Source organism: Girardinichthys multiradiatus, chromosome X (assembly GCF_021462225.1).
Source record: "Girardinichthys multiradiatus isolate DD_20200921_A chromosome X, DD_fGirMul_XY1, whole genome shotgun sequence".
NCBI classification, from domain to species: domain Eukaryota; kingdom Metazoa; phylum Chordata; class Actinopteri; order Cyprinodontiformes; family Goodeidae; genus Girardinichthys; species Girardinichthys multiradiatus.
In genome coordinates this window covers 12,946,404-12,972,728 of record NC_061817.1, presented here as the reverse complement: position 1 = coordinate 12,972,728, position 26,325 = coordinate 12,946,404, and the positions used below count along the sequence as shown (strand labels likewise).

Sequence of the window (26,325 nt, the reverse complement as noted above, 5' to 3'; positions counted from 1 at the left end):
ACACTCTTGGATCCAGTTTGAGGAGTTATGTCTGTTTGCCAGCAAAGAGATATTAGCGTGCTGTGTCCCTCCGTCCAGTTCCTCTGGGGACCTGCATGGAAGAGGTCTGTTTTGTGCAAAAGCAGGGTCTTTATTCAAACAGTGACATCATGGGAAGTCTGCCGTTACCCTTTTTCCTGGCTATTCTGGAAGTAGGTTAATGTGATTTATTTTGAAAGTTCCAGAAAAGTTCTTACTGGCCTTTCATTTTGTAACCCATGGCTGTGGTCCCAACACTGCCATAAAAAAATACTCTTAATTTGGCACTCTGACAGGATTAAGCTCTTAAAACTATGTCATAAATCAACAGGGACGTTAGCTGAACTCTTACAGCTGATTAAAAAGAGTAGTAGCCCTGAAGGAGATCGCAAATTAGCAGAAAATTCACTGCCTTTTGAGGAGGAACAATTGTTAGGCTTTACGTACAGCATGACATTCTAAAAAACTAAATGATCAGTTACAGGTTGGGAAACACCTCTGTTTTCAATTTGTTTAGGAAGGATTTTCTATTGATAATGAAGGAGCATTGTGACACAATACATTTTTCCTTTTGGCTCCAGCAAAAAGCTTGTTGATAAAAGCTGGTAGGGGGTGCTCATCTGGCTCATTACAATTCACAACAGCTGCCCTGGCAGGTGCTTCTGTATGCTTCAACAGCTCAGCTCAACAGTATGGTACACAGAACAGAGTAAAATATAGGAAAATATTCTTCTTAGGTTCCACGAAAAACAAATTAGTGTAACAATGTTTGGTATAATAAGGTAAAAAACTGGACTTCATTCTGTGCCTTATAAAATTATTCATGTCACTTCAAGGCCTCGAACTTTAATATAATTTCTTGTTATTTCATATGAGAGACGAACACAAAGTAGAACTGATTTGGTTTGAAACAACTGCATTGTATGACTGGCTGTTTATTTGCCAAGTACAGGGGTTGGACAATGAAACTGAAACACCTGTCATTTTAGTGTGGGAGGTTTCATGGCTAAATTGGACCAGCCTGGTAGCCAGTCTTCATTGATTGCACATTGCACCAGTAAGAGCAGAGTGTGAAGGTTCAATTAGCAGGGTAAGAGCACAGTTTTGCTCAAAATATTGAAATGCACACAACATTATGGGTGACATACCAGAGTTCAAAAGAGGACACATTGTTGGTGCACGTCTTGCTGGCGCATCTGTGACCAAGACAGCAAGTCTTTGTGATGTATCAAGAGCCACGGTATCCAGGGTAATGTCAGCATACCACCAAGAAGGATGAACCACATCCAACAGGATTAACTGTGGACGCAAGAGGAAGCTGTCTGAAAGGGATGTTCGGGTGCTAACCCGGATTGTATCCAAAAAACATAAAACCATGGCTGCCCAAATCACGGCAGAATTAAATGTGCACCTCAACTCTCCTGTTTCCACCAGAACTGTCCGTCAGGAGCTCCACGGGGTCAATATACACGGCCGGGCTGCTATAGCCAAACCTTTGGTCACTCATGCCAATGCCAAACGTCGGTTTCAATGGTGCAAGGAGCGCAAATCTTGGGCTGTGGACAATGTGAAACATGTATTGTTCTCTGATGAGTCCACCTTTACTGTTTTCCCCACATCCGGGAGAGTTACGGTGAGGAGAAGCCCCAAAGAAGCATACCACCCAGACTGTTGCATGCCCAGAGTGAAGCATAGTGGTGGATGGGCAAGGACTGCCAAGGACTACCGAACCATTCTTGAGGACCATGTGGATCCAATGGTTCAAACATTGTATCCTGAAGGTGGTGCTGTGTATCAGGATGACAATGCACCAATACACACAGCAAGACTGGTGAAAGATTGGTTTGATGAACATGAAAGTGAAGTTGAACATCTCCCATGGCCTGCACAGTCACCAGATCTAAATATTATTGAGCCACTTTGGGGTGTTTTGGAGGAGGAGTCAGGAAACGTTTTCCTCCACCAGTATCACGTAGTGACCTGGTCACTATCCTGCAAGAAGAATGGCTTAAAATCCCTCTGACCACTGTGCAGGACTTGTATATGTCATTCCCAAGACGAATTGACGCTGTATTGGCCGCAAAAGGAGGCCCTACACCATACTAATAAATTATTGTGGTCTAAAACCAGGAGTTTCAGTTTTATTGTCCAACCCCTGTATATTGTAGCATCTTACAGGCTGTATTTACCCCCATGGTTGGATGGTTTGATTCGCTTGGCATGTACAGTGGGACGTAAACGCAGGTGAGAAGGACGCTTTAAACAGTATTTTTGTTCTTTGGAGGCGACCTTGGTTTGATTCCATATTCTGATGAAGCGGTGGAGATGGCTGCGAATGGATGGGATGATGGACTCTGAAAAGGAGGATAAGAGGAAAGAAGGTTGGTAGCCAAGGAAGGCTTCAAAGGCTGACAGTCCAGAAGCACCTTAGATGTGGAAACCGTAAGAATATTTGACCCAAGAAAGATGGCTCCAGGTGGTGGCAGTGGAAGAGCAAACACACAGGAGGGTATTCTTGAGCTCCTGGTTCAAGTATTCGCATTGTCCATTTTTTTTTGGATGATAACCTGAGGTGAGTAGTGGGAAAGAAATTATCCTTAGTCCCCACCCATGTTCAACCTCCTGCTCTTTGTACACACACATAAATTAAAAATACAGGCCAAGTGGGAGAACAAAGAATGCAGACAACTTGTATCAAAATATAGGAATCCTTATAAGCAAATACATTTTCACCATCAATATTGCATTCAGGTTAATGTGGACTGTGAGTTTTCCACCACACATATTGCTTTGCATGTAGGTGAAAAAGTTTATTTCTGGCCTCATCTGACCACAGCACCTTCATCCACATGTTTGCTTTGTGCCCTACATGGTTTGTTGCAAACTTCAAACAGGATCCTGATAGATTTCTTCCAACAGTCGCTGTCTTCTTGCCACTGTTCCTTAAAGGCCAGATTTGTGGAGCTCACAACTAATAGCTGTCTTGCCAACAGATTCTCCAATCTTAGTTGCGGATCTTTGCAGCTCCTCCAGAGTTACCACAGGTCTCTTGGCTTCTCTGATTAATCTCTCCTTGCCTCCTTGAGTTTAGGCAGACGGTCAGGTCTTGGTTGGTGTGCAGTCATGCCATGCGCTTTCTATTTTTAGATGGTGGAATGAATAGCTTTGTGAGATGTCCAAAGCTTGTTACACTGTTTTGCAACCTAATCCGGCTTTAAACGTCTTCAGAACTTTCTCCCTGACCTGTTTGCTATATTTGTTGGTCTTCATGATGTTGTTTGTTAATAGATGTTCTCTAACAAACCTCTGAAGCTTTCATAGATCAGCTGTTTTGAGATTGAAAAATAAATTAATTGGTTGCACTAGATTTTATGTAAGGGTATCAGAGAAAGGGGGCTGAATGCCCCACCTTTCAGATTTTTATTTTTTTACAACTGTTTAATTTGTTTCTTCCACTTCAAGATTGCGCACTACTTTATGATGGTCTTTTACATAAAATCCCAATTAAATTAATTGAAATCCATAGTTCTCACTTGTCAATATCTGACAAAAGTTCAAAGTAGTTTGTGACGCACTGTATAAATTCATTGTTTACATGTTGATTTTTTGTGTGGGCGTGAATGCTTAAAAAGACACGTAAATACAAAGGAGAATTTGAATGGAGTGTCCCTCTTTAAAAATGTCAGGATTTCCTGAGCAGAAAGAACGTTCTCAACCTGCCACGGAGGATAAGTGGGTGTAGTGAAGTTAGGTTGAATGAGACATTGTTCCTTGATATTGTGAGACTTTTCCACCAGCTTTTTCTTTTTAATACCAGTCAGTCTTCTACTTGTATCGGTTTGAAGCTTATAGAAACAAGTTAAACTTTTTTGTAAGGTGTGTGTATTAGGATCCTGGACCTGACCTTTAGACATACCTTGCATGTATGATAAATAGATAAGCTTGTGATATGTTTGAAATCGAAAAAAAAAATATCCACTGCTATGAAGATACTTGAGTATCTTTCTGAAGAATTGATATTTTCAGCCTTTTTCAATGGGACCATAAAAGACCTTCATGCTGGTTATATTTTCTAGCGAAATCCTGGGTAGGCCTCCTCTTTAACACACATGCATACACATGTCAACCTAACAAGGTTCCGCATATCAGCCGACAGGAAACATCACAGCTCACCTTGTCTGGCAAAGAGGGATGGGTAATGAGATGCAGAGGAAAGGGTCAAAGGTGTTGCTCTGTTTCAGGCAGTGGGGACACGTCAGGGAAGATCTGAGGAAAGGAAAGAACATCAAAAAGAAAATCAGCTTTATCTGATTTCTAAAGTGACCCGCAAAGTTCTTCTGGTTAAGCGTGGCAGGAGTGTTGAAGGTTTAACCCTGTTCTGAATCGGAACAGTGCAGTGAAAATGAAGGGCGTTGTTCCACTTGTAGACCTTGATCTGATTGTGAGAGAGGAAACGACAAGTGATTGAACTGGTGATGAATCAGAGAGGTAGTGGATGTGGGGGTGGAGCGTTGGGGTGCAGAATTAGTACCAGCAGCCCCCTGGGGGTAACCAGAAAAGGTTTCCATCTTGTTGCGTCACTTTCTGTGAAAAGTAAAGGCAACTTTCCACACTGATGAATGTTCTCCCTTTACATCTGAATGCACAGAAATAAATGAAAGCACAACAGAAATTTAGAACCTTTTAATCAATTATAGGAGTGAGGCAGTAACTGAGCCATTCAGTGTGGAACATTGAAAATAAGTGGTAATGTACAAAAAGTAAAGAATGTACATATTTTTTCACATTGTGTCATGTTACAATCGCAAACAGCAATGTTTTTATTGGGATTTCATGTAACAGAACAACACCAAGACGTTCATCATTTTCAAGCGGAGAACCGACTTTCCGTGTGTGTCCCCACCAGCTTTACAAACGGAAACCTGGAAAGTGAATTCTTTGACCGTCTTTCTTTGTAAAATAGCTCAAGCCCTGTCAGATTAGATGGAGAGCACCTCTGAACAGTAATTTACAGTTCTTGTCATAGACTGGTTGGGCCATTCTGTATGAAGGGTCAAAGTAACATAAATCAACTTGGTACTGGGAACATGGTAAGATTTAGTAAAAACCAACATGTGATTAATTTCTCCTCTGTTAAAAGTAGAATCTGTGAATTTGGAGGTCATTAAAATGATAACATGGTAAATATTAATGTTATAAATACTAAGGTTATCAAATTAGTTATCAAATTGTCTGTTTTCATTCACTGCCTTGATTTTAGCGCCTCCATTTTTACCATTTCAGTTTTAACATTCATCACGTTCACAGTGTAATTTTAGTTACTTCCTGTAGATCCGAATACAGCAGCTGCCCCTGCGCAGCAGCGGAGTACTTGTAGTCCACAGCCATTTTCAACAGTACGGCAGTGATATCGATGGCCACGGGGTAGAGCTGCGGGGGGGAGCCACGGGGAGTCACACGCAAAGAGCGCCCAGGTTGAGTCTCCAGATGAACACATGGCCTGAGGATTATTTTCAGGCTATGTGTGGTGACTATTTGTCAAAGGAAACAAATCAACTAAACTAGGGACTTAAATAATCACTGATGTGCACCATGGGTTTGTGGTTTTGGCCGTAGCCTATTATTCAAAAGAGTCCAATATACAAACAAGAGTAAAACTTTTCAAAAGGTTAATTTCCAGGGAAACAAGGAAAAAGACAATGACAATTGTTGGTTCCACTATTCCACCCAGTAGTTAAACCCAGTGGTAGATTCAAACGGATGAGCTGGTAATCAGGCGCATTCTCTGGAAGTGGGAGGGAACACTGCTCGGTCGGCTGACAGATGCCGAAGTGAACTGGTGGCGAGAAACACCGAACCCCCTTTTTTTTTTTATTAAGTGGCATCTTAATAAACCGAGTAGATATTTGAGTTCAACAAACCTACATTCTCGCTTAAAACATCTTAAACATTTATTTGGGGTCACAGAAAGCGTATTATTTACATTTTTAATCACAATTTTTTTTGCCACCATCGTCCGCCATTGCTGCCCGAGTTCAACCAAATCCAATTCGACCCGCAATGAATCATGGGAAATTGTGGGTCACAGACTACAAAACTCCGCTGTTACGCAGGGGCTGCTGCCGTATTTGGATCTACCAGAAGTAACAAAAATTACACCGTGAACGCAATGAATGATAAAACTAAAGTAATAAAAATGGAGGCGCTAAAATCAAGGCAGTGAATGAAAACAGACAACATTAAATTTGATAACCAAAATATTTATAACATTAATATTTACCATGTTATCATTTTAATGACCTCCAAATTCACAGATTCTAATTTTTAAAGAGGCAAAATTTATCATATAGTGGTTTTTACAGCACCCAGTTTTACCATGTTCAGTATTTCACACCTTGAATTCATTTCAAGTTGATTTGTGTTACTTTGACCCTTTATAATTTTGACACGTCAGCAACCCTAAACATACACTTCCTGCTTTGGCAGCCTCTAACAGATTTTCCTTCAGCATCGCTTTGTTTTTAGCTCCATCTACCTTCTCATCAACTCTGACCACCTTCCCAGCCAGGTGAAGAAAAGCATTCCCACAGCATGATGCTGCCACCACCAGCCCAGTAAGGATAGTGTGTTTTGATGTGTGGTATTAGTTTTCTGGCACACACAGCGTTTTGCAGGTTGGCCAAAAAGTTCAGTTATGGTCTCATCTGACCAATACATCCTCCTCCACATGTTTGTTTCCCCTGTATGGCTTGTTTCAAAATGGCTTTCTTGATGTCTGCCATATAGCCCGGATTTTTGAAGTGCATGATTAATAGCTGTCCTATCGACAGATTCTTCCACCTGAGCTGTTGACCTCATCCAAAACCAAGCTTGTTTGTTTAAGTGAACGGCCATGTCTTGGTAGGTTTCCGGAAGTGCCATACTCTTTGCATTTTCAGATCATGGACTAAACAGTGCTCTTTGACAAATCCAAAGCTTGGTGTATTGTTTTATAACCTAACCTATATTTAAACCTTTATAAAACACTGTCTGCCGTGTCCCTTGGCCTTCATGACGCTGTTTGCCTTAAACAAGCCTCTGAAGGTTTCACAGAATACCTATTTTTTTTTACTGAAATTAAATCACGCACAGATACACTTTATTTACTAACGAGGGCCAACTTTTATTCATGGAATTAGAATAAAGAGTGCTGAACACGACACACCATTTTTAGACTTTTATTGGTAAAACATGTTTACAGCCTTGTATGATTTTCCTCACACTTTCTGATTCCGCACTACGTTTTATTTGTCTCTCACTAAAAACCACAATAAAATACATTGAACTTTGAGATTTTAACGTAACAAAGGGTGAAAATACATAATGGTTGTGACCACTTCTGCAAGGCACTGTTTTTGCATTATTGATACAAAAAAAAAGTGTTTAACGTTGCAGGGACGGAAAAGGACCGAAAGTTAAAATGAGTATTGGACTGGAATGTGTGCTCAGGAATAAACACAATCCAAACCTATGTTTTTGTCTTTGTGTTAGACTGAAATCTCCAACCACAATAATTGTTTTGGGTCACGATATATCAGTGGAAACAACAAAGGTGCAATGAATTTACTCTGCTTGTGCATTTCACTTCTTAGACTATGATCATGGGTGGTATAAATCTGAAACTGTAGGATGTTTTGATGCACAACCCACCATCTTGAACATAAAGTGAGAATAGGCTTGAGGGTAGAATAACCTGGCAGCAATGAAACACAGATTGTAAATTATGCTGTAAGAATTGAAACAATGAAAATCTCGTTTCTGACACAGCGAAGACAGGAAATATAATGTACGGTGAGCACAGCTTACTACTGAGGATAAGCTTTATTACGGGATAAATATTGTTCAGTCAGTTCAGAGTGCTATTTGTTATCAAACTTAAAATATTACTGTTATCAACAATTACAGGAGGTGTGCCAAGATTTCAAGCAACTTTTTTAAATAAAAAAAAAAAAACATCTAAAAAGCTGCTCAAAGAGGGAAAGTTTCCTCAGCTTAAAACAGAACCTAAAGCTCTTAACAGAATTTTCTTCAAGGGATGAAACGAATCTGTTCTTTTTACAGTCATCTTTGAGGTGTTTAACTGTTGGACAAGCAGTAAAACACTTGAACAGACGTGAACACTTCCTCCAGTACATGCAGACAAAAGCATCCTTCAGACACTGGCAGCTGTTTCAGATGTAAGGATTATGATTATTGATTAATTAATATTTATCAAGAATTATAATTTAAAATCATAATTTGAATTTTTTTTATTTCTTAACCAAAAATCATTACTTACAAATATAAATCAGAGATGTCCTCTGGTGTTGTGATTATGGGCTCAAAGCTCTTTAATAATTACAATTTGCTATTCATCATTAATAATTGATAAATTATTAACCAAAACCACAAAATGTCACTGTTTATTCAACCACTTCACCGAAGGTGGGGGAACTTTGACCTTGTTTTGACAGATAAATCACTCTTGCAATAAATAAACACAAACGCTTCCCTTAATTATATATATGAAGATTTATTGAAGCCAAATAATTCGGATATACCATTATTCTGGTCCAAAACCATCACCTAACTAACAAGCACTATTCTACACAAAGGGAATAAAAATGACTACCTAACAATAATAATAAAAGAAAAACATATATGCGCATTTAGTGTCTATGAAGATCAAACCAGTAGTTTTATGGACAAAATGTGTAATTTGGGTTAAAATTAAAGAGAAATCCTCCTGGTGTTCTGATGTCTCGATTGCAGCGATCAGCTGATAAAACGGTGGAGCCACGCCCCTTTAGGCTCTAGCAGCTGATCGCCCCAAATCTTGACAAAGAGTCATAAACTCTGAGGCGGGAACTTAGTGAAAACCTCCAGCATTAAAACTGGAACAAAGAGTGGTCAGGCGAGGCCCAGACCGTAGTTGCTTTGAACTAAAAACTTTTAAAAGTCCAACTTCTAACTCCTGGCTGATTTGGGATCACCTATCCAATTTAATATAAAAAGAATGAAATTACGCTGAGGTTGATTTATTCTCTCCACCGGTTGAGGACGGGTCACGTTTGAAGAAAAACGAGGGAGGGGGATCACGCGTCCGTGATCAACTTAAGAAAAAAAATGGTAAACTTCTCATCCGTCCCGGAGGGGAAAATATGAAGAACTGTTTAGTCGACTGAATCAACAAGGAGGAAACTCATCTCCTTGGAAATAAAACTGTGTGGGTTTTCACCTGCGCTAGGTGTTGGTGTTTTCTTCGATTGGTATATGAATCTTCTGACCTTCTTGTATCAGACAGATTTCACGACTGTGGCTCAGTAGGAAGAGTAGTCGTCTTGCAATCAGAAGGTTGTGGGTTCGATTCCAGCTTCCTCCTGCCACATGTCGATGTGCCCCTGGGCAAGGCACTTAACCTCAAGTTGCCTACCGATCTGCATATTGGTGTATGAATGTGTGAGCGTTAGTGAGTGCGATTGGGTGAATGTGGTGCTAGTGTAAAGCGCTTTGAGCGGTCTGTATGACTGGAAAAGTGCTATATAAGTTCAGTCCATTTACCATTTCCGGCTTTCAAGCTCTTCTGGGAATGGCCTTGTGGAGAAAAAGTTTGCCTGCGAGCTTTTGTCTCTCCAGATATGTGCCTCTGCTCCGTCATCCCGTGAGACACGTTGGAAATGGCAATGAAACTTTATTTTCTGTGGGCTTTACAATTATGGGTGACGTCAGAGCAGCGATGTCTGTTGAGCTGCACATGTTCAACTGTGCGACCAAAATGGATGACCAACACAGGAATTTTTCAGTCCTTCATTTTTCAATGTTCAAACTCATTCTAATCCTCCTGTAACAAGTTGTTGGCTTAGTCTTCTGTTCCAGCAAGAGGTACACCATATTACTGCAATCATCATAATAATATAAATGAATATGTGCAATATCACAATGACAAATAAGTGCTTAGATGCAATACTAGGTAGGATAACAAATCTCCACCGCCATTATTATTATAATTATTATATATTAAATGCTCAATCACCTATTCATCAAACTTTCATTTTTAGCCTGAAGTGCAACATTGTAGTGTAGCATTAGTGTTAGATTTGGTTTTCTTAGCCAAACTGAATTATTAGTGAGTTGATTTTAGTTTGTTCATACATGTTTACTTTAAGAAGACACCTCCTCCAGCTCCCAAGGTGTTCCCAGGCCAGCCGAGAGACATAGTCCCTCCAGCGTGTCCTGGGCCGTCCCCTGGGCCTCCTCCCGGTGGGACGTGCCTGGAACACCTCCCGAGGAAGGCGTCCAGGAGGCATCCGGTATAGATGCCCGAGCCACCTCAACTGGCTCCTCTCGATGTGGAGGAGCAGCGGCTCTACTCCGAGCCCCTTCCGGATGGCCAAGCTCCTCACCCTATCTCTAAGGCAGAGCCCGGCAACCCTATGGAGGAAGCTCATTTCAGGTACTTGTATCCGGGATCTCGTTCTTTTGGTCATGACCCAAAGTTCATGGCCATAGGTGAGAATCTCTTGTGATGCTCACAAACGCAGGTTCGCAGCTCTTTTATTTGGTGTGCTTTTTAAGATCTTGGTAAATTGTGAAATCCCGTAGTGGAAATCCATACTTCGCTTCCTAGATATGTTTTTTGTCATTGTACTTAAAAAAAAAAACATATGTCATCATTCTTATTTTGTATAAGCAAAGAAAGCTACATTAATTGTATACTTTTGTAGACCTTTACAGAAAGAAAAGTTATTTAACTTGATCAAATGTGTTTCCTTACTGGAGGCCTCCTGACAGACTTACAGGGGGAGCAGATTGGGGTAGCAAATAAAGCTCTATTCAAGCAAACCCAGCTGACAAGGGCTCTGAGTGGATCTAACCCTCTTGGCAGAGTAGAAAGGCCACCCTACGGATGTCTTATTTTTGCCAGGAAACAGTTAGGGTAACTGCACTCCATGCATACAAATTGCACTCAGATGCCACTAAAACATAGATGTGCCACTTCCTGCTCTGAAACACCAAAAGAGAAAAAACGGCAATGGATGAGGTGATATTCTGGTGATGCTCTAATGGAGTAAGCGTGCAAAGGTTGAGAGGTATGCATCCCCCTGTCTGAGACGCAGCCATGCTGAAGAGACTGCGGGCTCGATGTTTTGCAAGTGGCACAGATTTGAACTCAGCAGCACAATGGAACTGTTTGCATTTGTCAGTTGTTTTTCTTTTATTTATTTTAGAAAGTATCCTTTGCCAGGAGAATAAGGGTCTTTCTTTACCCCCTCAATTTGTTATTAGGACATAAACTGTAGCCCAGTTACTGGTAGGGAAATAAATCTCCTGCGAATATTTTTGCCAGAACATATTTAAAAATTATTCAAGAGAAGGAAATGAGTTTATGAGTTAAGAGGTATAGAAAATTAATCATAGATGAATATCAGACTTGAATAACAGTTACTGTTATTACTATTATTATCGCAACTTATTACCTTTCATATTACTGTACCTTGTATTGTTGTCTTAAAATGATAGTCAGGGATGTTTATGGAATGCACTTTATTTTATTTTTTGTTGTGTTGAATTACAAAATTTGTATAAAAATAAGTATGTTCTTCTTGATAAACAAGAAGTGATGTAAATAATGTCACAGGAGAAGGGGTCTTTTAGAGAAAAGTGCCATCAGGGTAAGACGAGCTGCACTGAAACTGCGGCATGTCTGTAATCTGAAACGCTTGGCTGCCCGTCGCTTGGCTTCAGTACAGAGAACACTGCTTCACTGACACTTTCATATGACTGTGAACAATTCACAAAGATTTCCATCTTTAAATTGTGTTTTCAGATTTCTCACTAAAGGGGTAAAGGCAATCACATGTAGACTTCTTTGCAAAAGTATTCACAGCCCTTGAAATATTTCACATTTTGTCCTCCCTTGCAGAAGAGAAGTGTCCCCACTGCATGGTGTTACCTTTTTATCCTGGATTACAACTGTCCAGGGTGAGTCTGTTTTTCTATCACACGAATATGCTTTGATCTAAATTGTTCCATTGTAGCAATCAGCGCATCAATGTGTCAATGGCTTGTGTCAAACTACAAACAGGAATCCTTGTAGCTTTCTTTTAGGAATAGCTTTCTTTTTACAACTTTTCCAAAAATGCCAGATTTGCACAGAGGAATCCTCTTTTAAACTTCTCCACGGCTTTGTCCCAGATCTTCCTGCTTTGTTTTTATGATGTGTGTTCAGTAATGTTCTCTGATAAATGACCGAGGCCTTCACAGAACAGCTAGATTTATACTAAATTTAAAGTTACACAGAGGTGAACTATTTAGCTGTAGACAATCAAGTGCAATAGGTTTTATTCAGAGGTTACAGACTAAAGGAGGCTAAATGCAAATATATCCAATTTTTCAGGTTTTCTTTTAAAATGAGTTTTTCAAATTAAGAATTAATTGAGGATACAGGATTATTTTCTTTCCACCTAATAATTAGGTGCTACTATGTGGTCTAAAATCAAAAATCCCAAAATAACCCTGTGAGGTCTTTGGCTCTAGTTCAGGGCATATAAATGTATTTTCAATCCACTGTAATAGACTAGTAATGACAGAAAGTATTTACATTCAATAAAAAAATGCATCTATGAATATTACTAAATGTATCATAAATCAAAAAAAAAAAATCTAATATGATGTGCTCCATATTATGATGGCATAAAACAAATTAAGATGAAATATCTCTTAGCTCCTCTAGCTTTGACATTGATTTGACAGGCTTGGACATGTTTAATGGCTCTGATGACTGTACACTGGACAAACTGGGCTATTACAAGAATAAATCTCCCAGTCCGTCAACTCTAGGCACTGCATCCCACTGGACACTGCATGGAGAAGCATTATTCAAGCAGTAGTAGAGGCTCAGGATGAAAGGGGGAGACAAGTCGGGAAGTATTTAATCCAAGTCAATTCCCGGTGATGACTGGTATCTATTTTCACCCAGCTTGATGCATGTTATCTGCAGTTTTTGTGTTCTTAAAACAGACTCTGACTCTCTCTGAACCATCTCACCCACTCTCCTTGGCTTGGACAGTGTTTGAGTGGGAGATGGAGCAGATTTTGCCTGCAAGGTTGTTAATTGTGCTTGTTTCTGTGTGGACACACCCCGATGTGTCACTGCTGAAACATTTGACAGCGAGGTTGGCAATTAAGAGCTGTGCTCCAACAGATGTATTACTGGTAGTCACACAGAGCTGTCAGCTACCCGAGGAATTAGCAGATGGAAGGCAGCACAGAGAAGAAGGGATATTAGCTGCTCGGTGTAGAGGAGCAGCAGTACTGAAAACCTCTATTAGTTAGATCAGATCTAACATTTTCCTAATTGGTCAGCTTCTTGAATGGTTTATTGATTACACTGGGTAGTGACATGAACTGTCAGCAATAGAAGTTAAACATTAAAGCAGAGGGTTTAGAAAGATATGCACCGACAGTGACGCTCAAAGTCTCACTCCTGTTAAAATGCCAGATTTTTGAGATATTGAAAATGTGACCGCTGAGAACCATTTCTGCCTTTAATCTGACATACAGTACAGGTCCTTCTCAAAATATTAGCATATTGTGATGAAGTTCATTATTTTCCATAATGTCATGATGAAAATTTAACATTCATATATTTTAGATTCATTGCACACTAACTGAAATATTTCAGGTCTTTTATTGTCTTAATACGGATGATTTTGGCATACAGCTCATGAAAACCCAAAATTCCTATCTCACAAAATTAGCATATTTAATCCGACCAATAAAAGAAAAGTGTTTTTAATACAAAAAAACGTCAACCTTCAAATAATCATGTACAGTTATGCACTCAATACTTGGTCGGGAATCCTTTTGCAGAAATGACTGCTTCGATGCGGCGTGGCATGGAGGCAATCAGCCTATGGCACTGCTGAGGTCTTATGGAGGCCCAGGATGCTTCGATAGCGGCCTTTAGCTCATCCAGAGTGTTGGGTCTTGAGTCTCTCAACGTTCTCTTCACAATATCCCACAGATTCTCTATGGGGTTCAGGTAAGGAGAGTTGGCAGGCCAATTGAGCACAGTGATACCATGGTCAGTAAACCATTTACCAGTGGTTTTGGCACTGTGAGCAGGTGCCAGTTCGTGTTGAAAAATTAAATCTTCATCTCCATAAAGCTTTTCAGCAGATGGAAGCATGAAGTGCTCCAAAATCTCCTGACAGCTAGCTGCATTGACCCTGCCCTTGATAAAACACAGTGGACCAACACCAGCAGCTGACACAGCACCCCAGACCATCACTGACTGTGGGTACTTGACACTGGACTTCTGGCATTTTGGCATTTCCTTCTTCCCAGTCTTCCTCCAGACTCTGGCACCTTGATTTCCGAATGACATGCAGAATTTGCTTTCATCCGAAAAAAGTACTTTGGACCACTGAGCAACAGTCCAGTGCTGCTTCTCTGTAGCCCAGGTCTGGGGAATGCGGCACCTGTAGCCCATTTCCTGTACACGCCTGTGCACGGTGGCTCTGGATGTTTCTACTCCAGACTCAGTCCACTGCTTCCGCAGGTCCCCCAAGGTCTGGAATCGGCCCTTCTCCACAATCTTCCTCAGGGTCCGGTCACCTCTTCTCGTTGTGCAGCGTTTTCTGCCACACTTTTTCCTTCCCACAGACTTCCAACTGAGGTGCCTTGATACAGCACTCTGGGAACAGCCTATTCGTTCAGAAATTTCTTTCTGTGTCTTACCCTCTTGCTTGAGGGTGTCAATAGTGGCCTTCTGGACAGCAGTCAGGTTGGCAGTCTTACCCATGATTGGGGTTTTGAGTGATGAACCAGGCTGGGAGTTTTAAAGGCCTCAGGAATCTTTTGCAGGTGTTAAGAGTTAACTCGTTGATTCAGATGATTAGGTTCATAGCTCGTTTAGAGACCCTTTTAATGATATGCTAATTTTGTGAGATAGGAATTTTGGGTTTTCATGAGCTGTATGCCAAAATCATCCGTATTAAGACAATAAAATACCTGAAATATTTCAGTTAGTGTGCAATGAATCTAAAATATATGAATGTTAAATTTTCATCATGACATTATGGGAAATAATTAACTTTATCACAATATGCTAATATTTTGAGAAGGACCTGTATATACTATTCAACTGAAAAACAAAAACACATTTGCATTAAATTGGTCTCACACTGCCTTAAACTAATATCTTCCTGAACCTGAGGTAAAGTTTAGCCTCCTATATTTTCTTGATATTTGTTCAGTTGTATCTCTTAGCTAAAGCCATAGTTTGTAGAGGTGGCAAAGGTTCATAATAATCTCACTGTACAAAGGTATCAGTGAGGAGAAGAGTGTGAAACAAGCATAGTACATAAGCCATGGTTAGTGTTGAGCATGAATGTGGAGCCAAACAAAGATGTTTTTTACATGAGGAATTCGAAGGGAACACAGCTCATTCTGATGTCAGTAAACGTCGCACCATTCGGGGGTGAAAGAAAGATTTCACAGCATATTAAAGGCCAAATTTTGGATATTTTATGAAAACATGCACAACATTTTCCCTCAGGGTGAGCTAGTTGACTGCTGAGTAACTGTTCGGGTAACAGGGACAAAATTCAGTTGTCCTGTGTGAGGACCCATATTGTTCTTGTAGGCCTATGCGTCTCCTCTCGCTTTAAACTTGAGTATGCCACCTCCGGTTTTGCTGTCTACTTACTAATATCAATTACAGGATCAGACAGATTTAGATTTTATATCCCAATTCCATTATTTGTGGTGGGAGAAACAGCTGAATTAACTATTATTTAGTGGAAATAACTGAAGAACATGCCAGCATATGAGTTTAAACAGAGGACTTTAATAAAGAGGAATATCATTAACACAACATTTTATTTTGTCCACGTGGATTTGTTTGGGATTTTTTTGGCTGTAGAATAAATATAAAATAAGCAATTAGCTGGTGCTGCTGGCCCTTTATTATTAACAAATTCAAAGTCAGTGATTAGCTTTTACTCTGTTCTACTATGGGGTTTTTACGCTGCTGTTTAGCAAATTAAAGAAAAATTAAAGAAAAAAAATCTAATCTGCGTCAATCAAACCCATAGTTTAAATGAATCTGTTTCAAGTCAGAAATTTCAGACTGGTATTGTTTTCTGACAATGAAACCATTAAAATATTTGAATGACTTGAGCTGTTTTGGGAGTTCAGCCATAATAAATGTTTATGAGTGAAGATATTTATTTAAGCAAAGACCACAGGAGAAAATAAAAAAGATATGTAATGGTATAATCGAAATGCTAATTTAGGAATGATTTTCTATATTTAGAATACATTTAAAACTTTTATTGGTCAGTTTTAATGCTCTTAATTGTTTGGCCCCACCCTAGATTTCTAATTTATTTAGTTTCTGTGTGTGGTAGATCCCTCTGGTCATCATCTGGGTTTTTCTAGAATGTTCGTTACAACTAAATATAAACATTTGGGTGAACAGACCCAGATTCTGGATCCCTCCGGATCTACGCTCAACCACGGACCTGAGCCTTTTTACATCCAAACTTAAGACCTTTTAATTCAGGAAGGCTTTTAATACTCGGTAGCACTGTAGAATTTTATTCCAGATTTCTGACTTTTATTTATTCTTTTATCTTTTCTCTGTTTTATTTGTTTATATAAATTTAAATAATTTTTATGGCTTTATTGTAACTTACAATAAAGTCAAAAATTATTTAAGAACAATATGTAAACACTTTAGCTTTCTGGTTTGCTGTTTTAAAGGGCTATTTAAACAAATAGATGAATGAATGAAATGAAATGAATATATTTTTAAACTCTACTTCAGACAGAATATAATAAAATAAATGAATGAGAACTACTTAATGTTAGAGCTTTGAATTTAACTTAACTGAATTTAGAACTAGTTCTAGTTAAAGATGAACTGACACAACACTGACCATGTCGCAGTAAACACAGTCAGTAACAGGTGGAGGAAACATGGTGGAGGACATATGGGGCATCTGTAGCATTACTACAACTAGACACTTCTCCAAAACCAATGAAAAGAATAGACATATACTGGTAAAGGGAGGCTGCCAAGAGCCTGATAGAAACAGGCAGGAATTTCTGATTAGGTTCTGTGTATCTCGGGGTTAAGAAGCAGGGTTGAAAGATAGAAGCCTTTTCTTTCCAAGAAAAGATCTAAGCCTGCATGCCAACATTTTTCAAAAGCTCATGGAAGAAAGTGTTATGATCTGATGAAGCCTGAACCTTTGGCCAGAATTCCACGAGGTAAGCTTAGCACAAAAACAACAAAGCACAATACCCAAAGAGCTCAGCCTCTGGGATTACCTTTCTTTACATGGAGTTAGACTTTTTCAAGATGGATGAAATCACGAATAATTTAATGTACCAGTGAATCTTGACCCAAAACCTCAAAGTGTCTGCTAGAAAGCTGGAGATGAAGGAGAAATTATTTTTTTCACCAAATATACATCAAAATCTACAAAAGAAAGACTTCATGAGAGAAAAATGTATGTTTGGGAACGGCTGAGCCAAAGTTCAAACCTAAATCTGACAGAAAGCCGCAGAGTCACCTGAAGAGGGTTGCTGACAACTCATTTTTTCACAATCGTATAGATTTGGATAACGTCTGTGAGCCAGAGTGGGCAAATATTACAATGTTAAGATCTGGGATGCTAATTAACTCCCAGTGAAGAATGAATTCTGAAATTGAATAAAATATAATAGTTTAATTCTTTGACACATCTATGCCACCAGCATTTTTATTTTTCTTATTTTTATTTGTCAGTGAAATTGTACATTGTATATGTCACATTAGTTGTACCATGATTTGTCATGGTCTCATTTTACAGAAACATCTGATAAAGGTTGTTCAGACTTTTTTACATCCACAGTTTGTGATACAATGATACAACTGAAAGCAAAATGAATGTTCCAGATGAAACATTTAGACACAAACTAGAACTCACCATCCAACAAATGCACGTTGTGTCCAATAAAAACTGCTTTTTCTATCTCCTAAATCTCTGACTAATGGAAGCCATGAGGACATCCAGCCATGTGGTGATAGCCCCACTGCTTTTCAGTAAAATGCATTAGTGATTATGAGAGCTGATTAAAGAAAATCTCCCTATAAAATGATTCACACAGGCATTACCAGACCATTATACATACATAAAAACCTGTGCTCATCTCAGGGCTTAGGTATGATGCGTTCAATGACTGGCAAAAGATCATAATTAAACAAATTATAAAATTCCATTATTCAGCAGATTTCTCTGGTAATCTCTAGTGTGCTGGCTTTATGGTACTTCAACTGACAATAACTTGAAATCTAATATAAATATTTAATGTTAAACAAGTTTGTAATAGACTGATTTAAATATTATACATACAAGAAATCAATACGTTTTTTTTTAAACACTGTCACCTCTCCTTTCTGACTCTCCTTACGTGCATGTGCACATTGAAATAAAAAATACAGGGAAAGGTTTTGATAAAGAGAAACGACAGACAAAAGCTGTTATCTGCCATCTCAAAACAACAATCCCACAAATTTCAGTGCAATTCATGCAGATTTTATCCTGGCCCTCTCTTACCAGCTCTTGGTTCAACAGGACGGTCAGAAGTTCTTTCTCTCTATCGAAGCTAAGTAAGATACTAACTACACATAGGCTCTCCACAAAACCCGTCTTCAAAAAGCAATCCAAGCTATCCCTTTCAAAGTCGCCACAGTGTGAACCAGGGATTGTTTGTGTGCAGTCACTTTTTAAGCTGTTGACATTTTGACCATCTGAAAACAACAGCACAACTATTGTATGGTAAACATAACTCTTAATACAAAGAAAAGGTTTATATGTGGGGTGGTTGCAACAAAGATAAAATCTTTTCCTGGCATTTGTTTTGGGCACAATAAAAGACACCTCACTCTGAGCTGGTTATATACAGATCACACAAATTTTGAAAGAGAAAACCAACACTTGATGGACTGTACACTGAGCTACTCTTGGACAATACAAATCCACGGGGGGTTTTACATCGACAAGTGCATTCACACCCCGGCATGATCACATGACGGTAGCACTCATCCCAGTAAATCACTGGGTAGTCATAAGAGCCCTGCTGTTCCTTTGTTCCTATCGCAGGAATGATTCAAAGCAGATGTGATCTTGGAGTGCTTAGAGGACAAACTGACTCACTTGTATTGAGCCTGGAAATGCTCCTGGACAAAGCTATGCTGGATCCCGGGCTGCTGGGACTGGATCGGGTCAGGACACGGCACCTCCTCCACTCCAACGGGACCCTGCAGCACAGAGGAGGTCACCGTGAACACAGCAACGTTCACATTCTTTCAAAGTTTTGTGGTGATGCTTAGACTTAGATGGTTGCTTAATAAGTTAGAGAAACGTTTGTCAGTATGACATGGCAGGTTTCATGCTGATATATGGGATGCGGTTTCATAACATCAAGGTTGTTTTCTAGCAGTAAATTCACATTCAACTGAGACAGAAAGACCTCACAGAACTATATCCCTCCACCCTCTGTCTGTTCTCTTTTATCTATGCACCTAAAACAGAGAGGCTGGCCTTGGATTGAGATAAAAAAAGAGCAGGAAAAAAAACTGGCTGATTACTGAAAGACTTGCAAAGTCCCAAAACAAATGTGTGGGACAGAGTACTGTACACAGGGAGGGACAGACAATGGCGCAGTGATTACAAGGTTTTTCTTATTACCACTCTAACAGAACAGTATATAAAGAGAATTACAGTATTTAACAGTATTTAATTTGTTCCACTTTTAGTCACTTTTCAACCACACACATTTATTTTATTATATGTTCATATATGTTTATTATATTATATGTGATTGATTGTAAAGTGAGGGGGAAATTATATTTTAAGCATTTTTGTTAAAATATATTTAAAACGTTTAGTGTGCATTATTATTCATTCTCCTTTACTCTCATACCACTAAATAAAAATCCCATGCAAGCCACGGCCTTCAGAGTTCCCTTAATTAGTAAATAGAGTTTAATTAGGTGTCATTTCAATTTAAATACAGCAGTTATGTGAAGGCTTCAGAGGCTTGTTGGAGAACATTAGTATTCTTTAAGAAACCTGAACACAACATTCCTCATATATATAATATGAAAATAAAAGATTGAAAATTAAGATTGGAAAAATATACATGCATTGCAATAGCAAAGTTTCAGGTGAACAATCCTTCCTTTTTTTTAAATAAACTATTGCATTTATCTGTTTTTAATCTGAAACAACAACCGCAGCTGTAATCCCCAGAAACATCACACCAGAAATATTAGGGCATTAATATCTGCCAGAAACCATTAATTGCCTTTTAGAGTTTTTTCAGAGATTTCTTTAAGTAGATAGCATGTCTCATATACTTCACTTACCTGAGGAAGGGAAAGCTTCAGTCCACACAACACAAGATCAATAATAGTAGTGGAGCGATCCACTCACTTCAAAATACCCAGAGATTGCTTAAATACTTTTAAGCAATCTCTGTGCTCTGTGCTGTATTAAATCTGTGCTGTATTACATCTGTGCTGTATTAAATCTGTGCTGTATTAAATCTGTGTGCAAATCAGGATTTGCACACAGATTTCATATTGATCAGAGGGGGCTCCAACAATACAAACAGCTATATTTTTTAATAGCTCATTTCACCATCACTTGTAAATACCTCTCTCAAACTAGAATGGTTAAATCTGATGTTTTCGAACAAGGTTTTCTCATAAAATTGTTAAAATAGTTGCTTTATTTATTTTGGGATGTTAGGAAAAAACGTTGGGGGGGCTGAAGCAGCCCTAAAATAGACTAGAATTGCCCCTGGCTGGGTCGGTGTAAACATTACGCACTTTAAAATGCATAAAGTCATAATCCCATGCCGACCTGGTCTGGCTGAAAGGCCTACACTCTGCAAGCTTCTCTCTGTTGATGCATGCTTTCCCTCTGTTTACAATTCCTCTGATCTCCTGGTACCATACTGGCTGCCACTGTTCCCAGGCTGGCAGCTCGACCATAACCTCCACTCACAAACCAAGCTCAAAAGGGGTTTAGCATTTCTAAGGGGGAGGGGGTAAAGTGTATGGTTTGTATTTGTCTCTAATGTGTGTGAAATGCATACAAAAAGATCCCTTGCACTTCACCATTTCACAAATACTAAGTCTATTCTAGACTTGCTTGACATCAAGCTTGAGACTGAAACCTGACCTGCCTTCTGAATCTGCTTCATCAGGCACATACAATACTTCTTTCTTCTTTCCTTGGAGGTCATGGATTTTTTACTTGTTTTTTCATATTATCCTCCTTTGTTGGGGCAGCAAGCAGGGCCAGGTCAACACAGCTGATTTTCTTAAAGGGATAGCTTGTATTTTTTGACATGGGCTATGGTGGAATTATCAGCAGGTTCGTATAGGAGCAATAGAGAACAGTCTGAATGGCCTAGTTGTTACCGGAAAATTGAGCGAATTTTGTTCGCGCTCCTTTCTTATCTTCTGTTCTGTGCATTTTAAAATTGTACTAGAGGATAATCACTTTGCTCTAAAGACCAAAAGTCAGGGCCAAACTTGGGAAGAAAATGATTTTGCTTGGAGCTGGTACAATTAGATGAGTTCTGAGACACAGAACATTGGGGGCAAGTGATTGAGTTACGCCTGTATGGTGACCCAGTTGGTGGCACTGTTGCCTTGCAGCACATAGGTCCTAGGCACGAAATTCTGCATGAAGTTTGGATGTTCTCCTCAGGCATGCATGGGCTCTCTCCAGTTACTCCTAATAACACTACTGTTTTTGGACTGTAGGAGGAATGAATTTACACACCCTCAGCATGGTTGTGAGTCCTTGTGATGAACTTGCGACCTGTCCAGGATGTACTCCGCCTCTTCTCCAAAGACGATGGATGGATAATTGAATTACTTTTGATAAGCCATACATACATTTCATTTTAAGAACTAGTTCTTACCTCAGTTCAGCTTGGTTAAAATGGATTGATTCATGTTCATAGTTCACCACTTAAATATTTTGAACAGCTACAACTTGAAATAGTTTTCATTCATTTATCATACTTTATTTAAAATTACCTTAAAAATATATAGGTAATGATGTAATTTACAAATTAACATATGGATTATCCTATTGCCTTTCATTTATTTTATTTTCTCCTTTTTTCTGTACTCACATAAAGTGCATTTTATGATGGCTGAATTTCCAAAGCAGCCGCTGTCATTCATATATTTTAATAGTTTCACTAACAGAAAATACCTTTTAAATTGAAAAGCATCCATTTAGATAACATTTGTAACCACAGTGACTTTTAGTCCCCATAAACATCAAGTAAACAGGATCTGGTCGTTCATACAACAACAAAAACCAGGTAGCAAAACAATCCTCAGTGTTACCTGATTACAGAGTAACTTACAGCATACCTGCGTGACTGCGATTGGCAGGTTGCCGGGGGAATGTGTGTGGTCCCTTCAATTTAATAGTGTCAATTTTGGAATATTAGGAATATTCCATTATTCCCTCTGGTAAAAAACAATTCTTCACCAACTTGGTAAGGCAACCAGACCCATAATACTGTTTGCCTCAGCTGTCAGTATAGAATATGTAAAGAAGTGTTGGCTGATAAGCAGTATTTATTGTCGACTGTCTCAACACAACGAGGAGTCTCTAAAATAGATCCAGGGTGTCAAACTTAAGGCACCCAGCTCTTGGGTCCATAGTAGTAGCTCACACTTACCACACTAAATAAAGTATCATGATCACAGCAACTGGAATGCACAACCCAAGATCTCGAACAACAAAATCACATTATAACCCTATAATATACAGCACATATGGTCTGCAGTCCACTGCAATATTTATTGACAGCAAATCATGCATGAGCAAATAAAATATATGAAGGTGTCCAGCCTAAGTATCTAAAATAAGAGTAATGCAGTGCAGCGCTAAAATCTCCTTTTCTTCAAACTGAGCCTATCCAGACTGTTCTATAATTAAGGTGAGAAACCTGCTTGTTGATTACAGATCTATACAACCACACCTGAAAAAATATCAACTATCCCTCTAAGGTTAAAAAACTCAGTGAGACAAAGAATGCAACACTTCATACATTTGGAAATTTAATACAAAACCGGCATGAAGCAAATATTTCCTCTTCCATGTTCTCCTTCCACTAACCTGGTAACAAATTCCACTGTTATCTTTCCACACAGATAACAAAACAACTATGGGGCCACTGAGTGCAGACCATGTTGGGCTTATCACCCCTCAGATATTCAGGCCCAGTTCAGACATGTCAATAGACTGCAAGGTGTCAGCTGTGTGTTCGGAGTAAAGAAACACTGAGGCCCCCTGAGATAGAGAGGGACAGCTCAAAGGCCCACCGTCATGTGGTCCAGATTAGATCTCAGCCATCTAAATGATGTGTTCAGATAGCCGACTGGCCTGGCAAGGCCTGTGACTGCTGCTGGTCCCAGCAATTGTTTTAAAAGTTGTGAAATGACCCCGGCAGAGCAGGGGGGGTGGTGGTGTGTCCCTCTCGAGACAGAAGACTGGCATGAGTCGCTCTGAAATGAAGATTCTATCTTTAAAATTGCCTGTCAGAAAAAATATGCCAGCTTCAACGTGATAAAAATGTAACCAAACTGGCAGGCAACAGAGGATGAGCGAGAAGAAAACAAATATCAGAGGAGCTATTTTTAGAGAAAGGATGAAAGGAAGGAAGGAAAAGAGAAAGAAGGGTGTGAAATTTCAGTTTTTGGTTTTAACACATACAATGCCTTCCAGTATTTTTTCTGCAAACTGAGCTCTCACAAATTCACACAGTCAGATATGTAATTCTTTAGGCACTTGAAAAGCTACAGTCAGTGGATCCTGACACTTTTCCCACACCTCTGACATGTGTTTTTTACTTTTAATATGAAATTAGAAATTTTGTTTTCTTTTTCGGTTTCTTTTTAAAAGCATATTTTACAGCCTGCCTAACGTCTCATAAGTTACTGGTTGGTGATTTGTGACAAGGGGAGCATGTCTTCAGTAAGGCAGTTTTGCTATACTGGAAGTTGGCTAATTCAGCCTTTTGTACAGTTTGAGGATTACATGGTTGGCCTGTTGCTTCCCTCACTGGCAGACAAAGTGACTCTGGACTCAAATCGTCCTGAATGAGCTTTGTATTTGTTTGTTGTTCTTGAACTATTCCAATTTAAAAAAATAAAAATAAAATATATCATAATTAATGTAATAGGGACTTTCATCTCAAATTTAAGATCTTAGATATATATATACACGTCAGATATCAAATGGGTCATTGATTGAACACAATTTATTAAACCTATATTTTATTTGTAAAAATACAAACCAAAAAGCTCTATAAAAAAGGATCCATAAAAATCTAAAGAGATAAAACAGAACAACACTACTGTACTCCATTAATTATGGCTACTCTTGCCCAGCTTTGAATTCTTTGCAGCACACATTGAACAAGATTGCTGAAACATTTTTCAGAGATTTCAATCCATATTAGCCTAGCATTGAACAGTTGCTGAAAATCTGTTCACAAATATAGATCGCATGACAAAGGCGCTCTACTGATGATTATGGAGGCCAATGGTAGTACAGTGACCTTATTGTCATGTTTAAGAAACTATGAGATGATTTGAGCTTTGTGATCTGGTGCATTATTCTGGTGGAGGTAGCATCAGAAGATGGATACACAATAGTCTAAAAGGGATGGACATGGTCAACATCAAAATTCAGGTGGTATTTAAATGATGTCCAAGGGGTCCAAAGTGTACCAAGCGTAAACCCCCCACACCATCACACCTTTACCAATAGCCTGAATCGCTGATACTAGGCATTACTGATTTATCTGTTTATGGTGATGTGAAATTCTCTGCTTTGGACCATTGTTTGTAAACCGGAGAAATAGCTGTGTATGAAAATCCATGTAAATCAGCAGTTTCTGAAATCAGGTCAGCCTGCCCAACATTAACATCCATGCCATGTTTAAAGCCACTAAATCCATTTCTTCCTCATTTTGATGCCTAGTCTGAATTGCAACTAGTCCACTTCTAGATGATATTCAACGGGCGCATCTAATAAAGTGGCCAATGAGTGTAGGCTAGTTGTGAACAGCACATTCCTGTCAGAACTGAGAAACTATGCTATTTTATTTCTTCTACTTGTATTTTTAAGGAATATACAGTGCCTTGTAGTAGTTTAGTTACACTGGATTTCATTTATGGCCATCAGATCAAGGCACTGAAATCAAATGCAGGCCACACTTTTCAGATTTTGTAATTATGTAATTTGTAATCTTGTATAGTTTTCCTTTGTCTTAACAATTATGCACTACTTTGTTTTGGTCTGTCACACAGGATCCAAACCAGACATTGAAGTTTGGGGCTGTAACTTAGGAAATTGGGAAAAAAATCAAGGGGTATGAAATAAAAAAAATAACTTTAGTATAAATGGTGAAAAACAGAGGTTAGTCTACCAGGCCTCCATTTAATCCAGATAATCTAACACAAGGAAGCCTAGGAATTGTCTAGCGATGCTTAATCCATAAGACTCAGCGCCAGGAAAGGTGCCTGTGCCAGGGCCCGAGGAGCCTGGGAGAAAATAAAAAAACTCACCATGGCACCTTGGAGCAATGTAATTGATTTCTAGGATTTAGATAAATGACTAAGATACAGAGTGCAGCTGAGTAGTGGATTAGAGCCTGGGCGGGCGCTGGCTCAGCATTGTCACCAGGAGGCCAGAGTTCACAAGGACTGATATTAGGAGTCAAGAGAAAGAGGAAGAGAGAGGCGTAGGATGTGATAAATGGTTGTGGGGCCAACTGTTTTGCAGCACAAAGCTGCCTGATGCAGGAACAGAGACTGCCTCCTGATCTAAGATGCCAGTAGTACTGTATAGAAAACAAATGCTACTGCTGTTAATCACCAGAAGATCAACTAAGAGTTTGAAGCCAACTACAGTATCTCTCAAGACTTTTAAATCCCAAATTCCTCACTCCTGGAAAGATTAGAAGATTGCTTGTTCGCTTTGTGAAGGCTTTCAGTAATTCACCCCAAGAATTGTTGAGTGGAGTGATGCCTCACTGCATGAACCCCCCCAAAAAAACCAAACAAAAAACAAAGGCACTTCAGTGTGAGAGAAAATGCCGACCTCCAATTTTAAAGGGACCACCTGCCTCATCCTGATGGGTTTTCGGGGACGTTAGGAGGAAGCCACCATTCAGAATAGCTCCTGA

At 39.2% G+C, this 26,325-nt stretch overlaps 1 protein-coding gene across 4 annotated transcripts in view; it reads right to left on the bottom strand.

Annotated features, from left to right (window-relative positions):
* Positions 1 to 26,325, bottom strand: part of LOC124862757 (ubiquitin carboxyl-terminal hydrolase 43-like) — a 113,198-nt gene that overhangs the window by 46,553 nt on the left and 40,320 nt on the right. For 3 of the 4 annotated variants that reach the window (XM_047356865.1, XM_047356867.1, XM_047356868.1), the window contains 2 exons: positions 19,248 to 19,351; positions 4,192 to 4,284 (listed from right to left, as the gene is read on the bottom strand). In XM_047356865.1, the coding sequence (XP_047212821.1) occupies positions 4,192 to 4,284; positions 19,248 to 19,351 (197 nt within the window). The remainder of the gene's footprint in view (positions 1 to 4,191; positions 4,285 to 19,247; positions 19,352 to 26,325) is intronic. The other variant, XM_047356866.1, reaches the window with a different exon arrangement.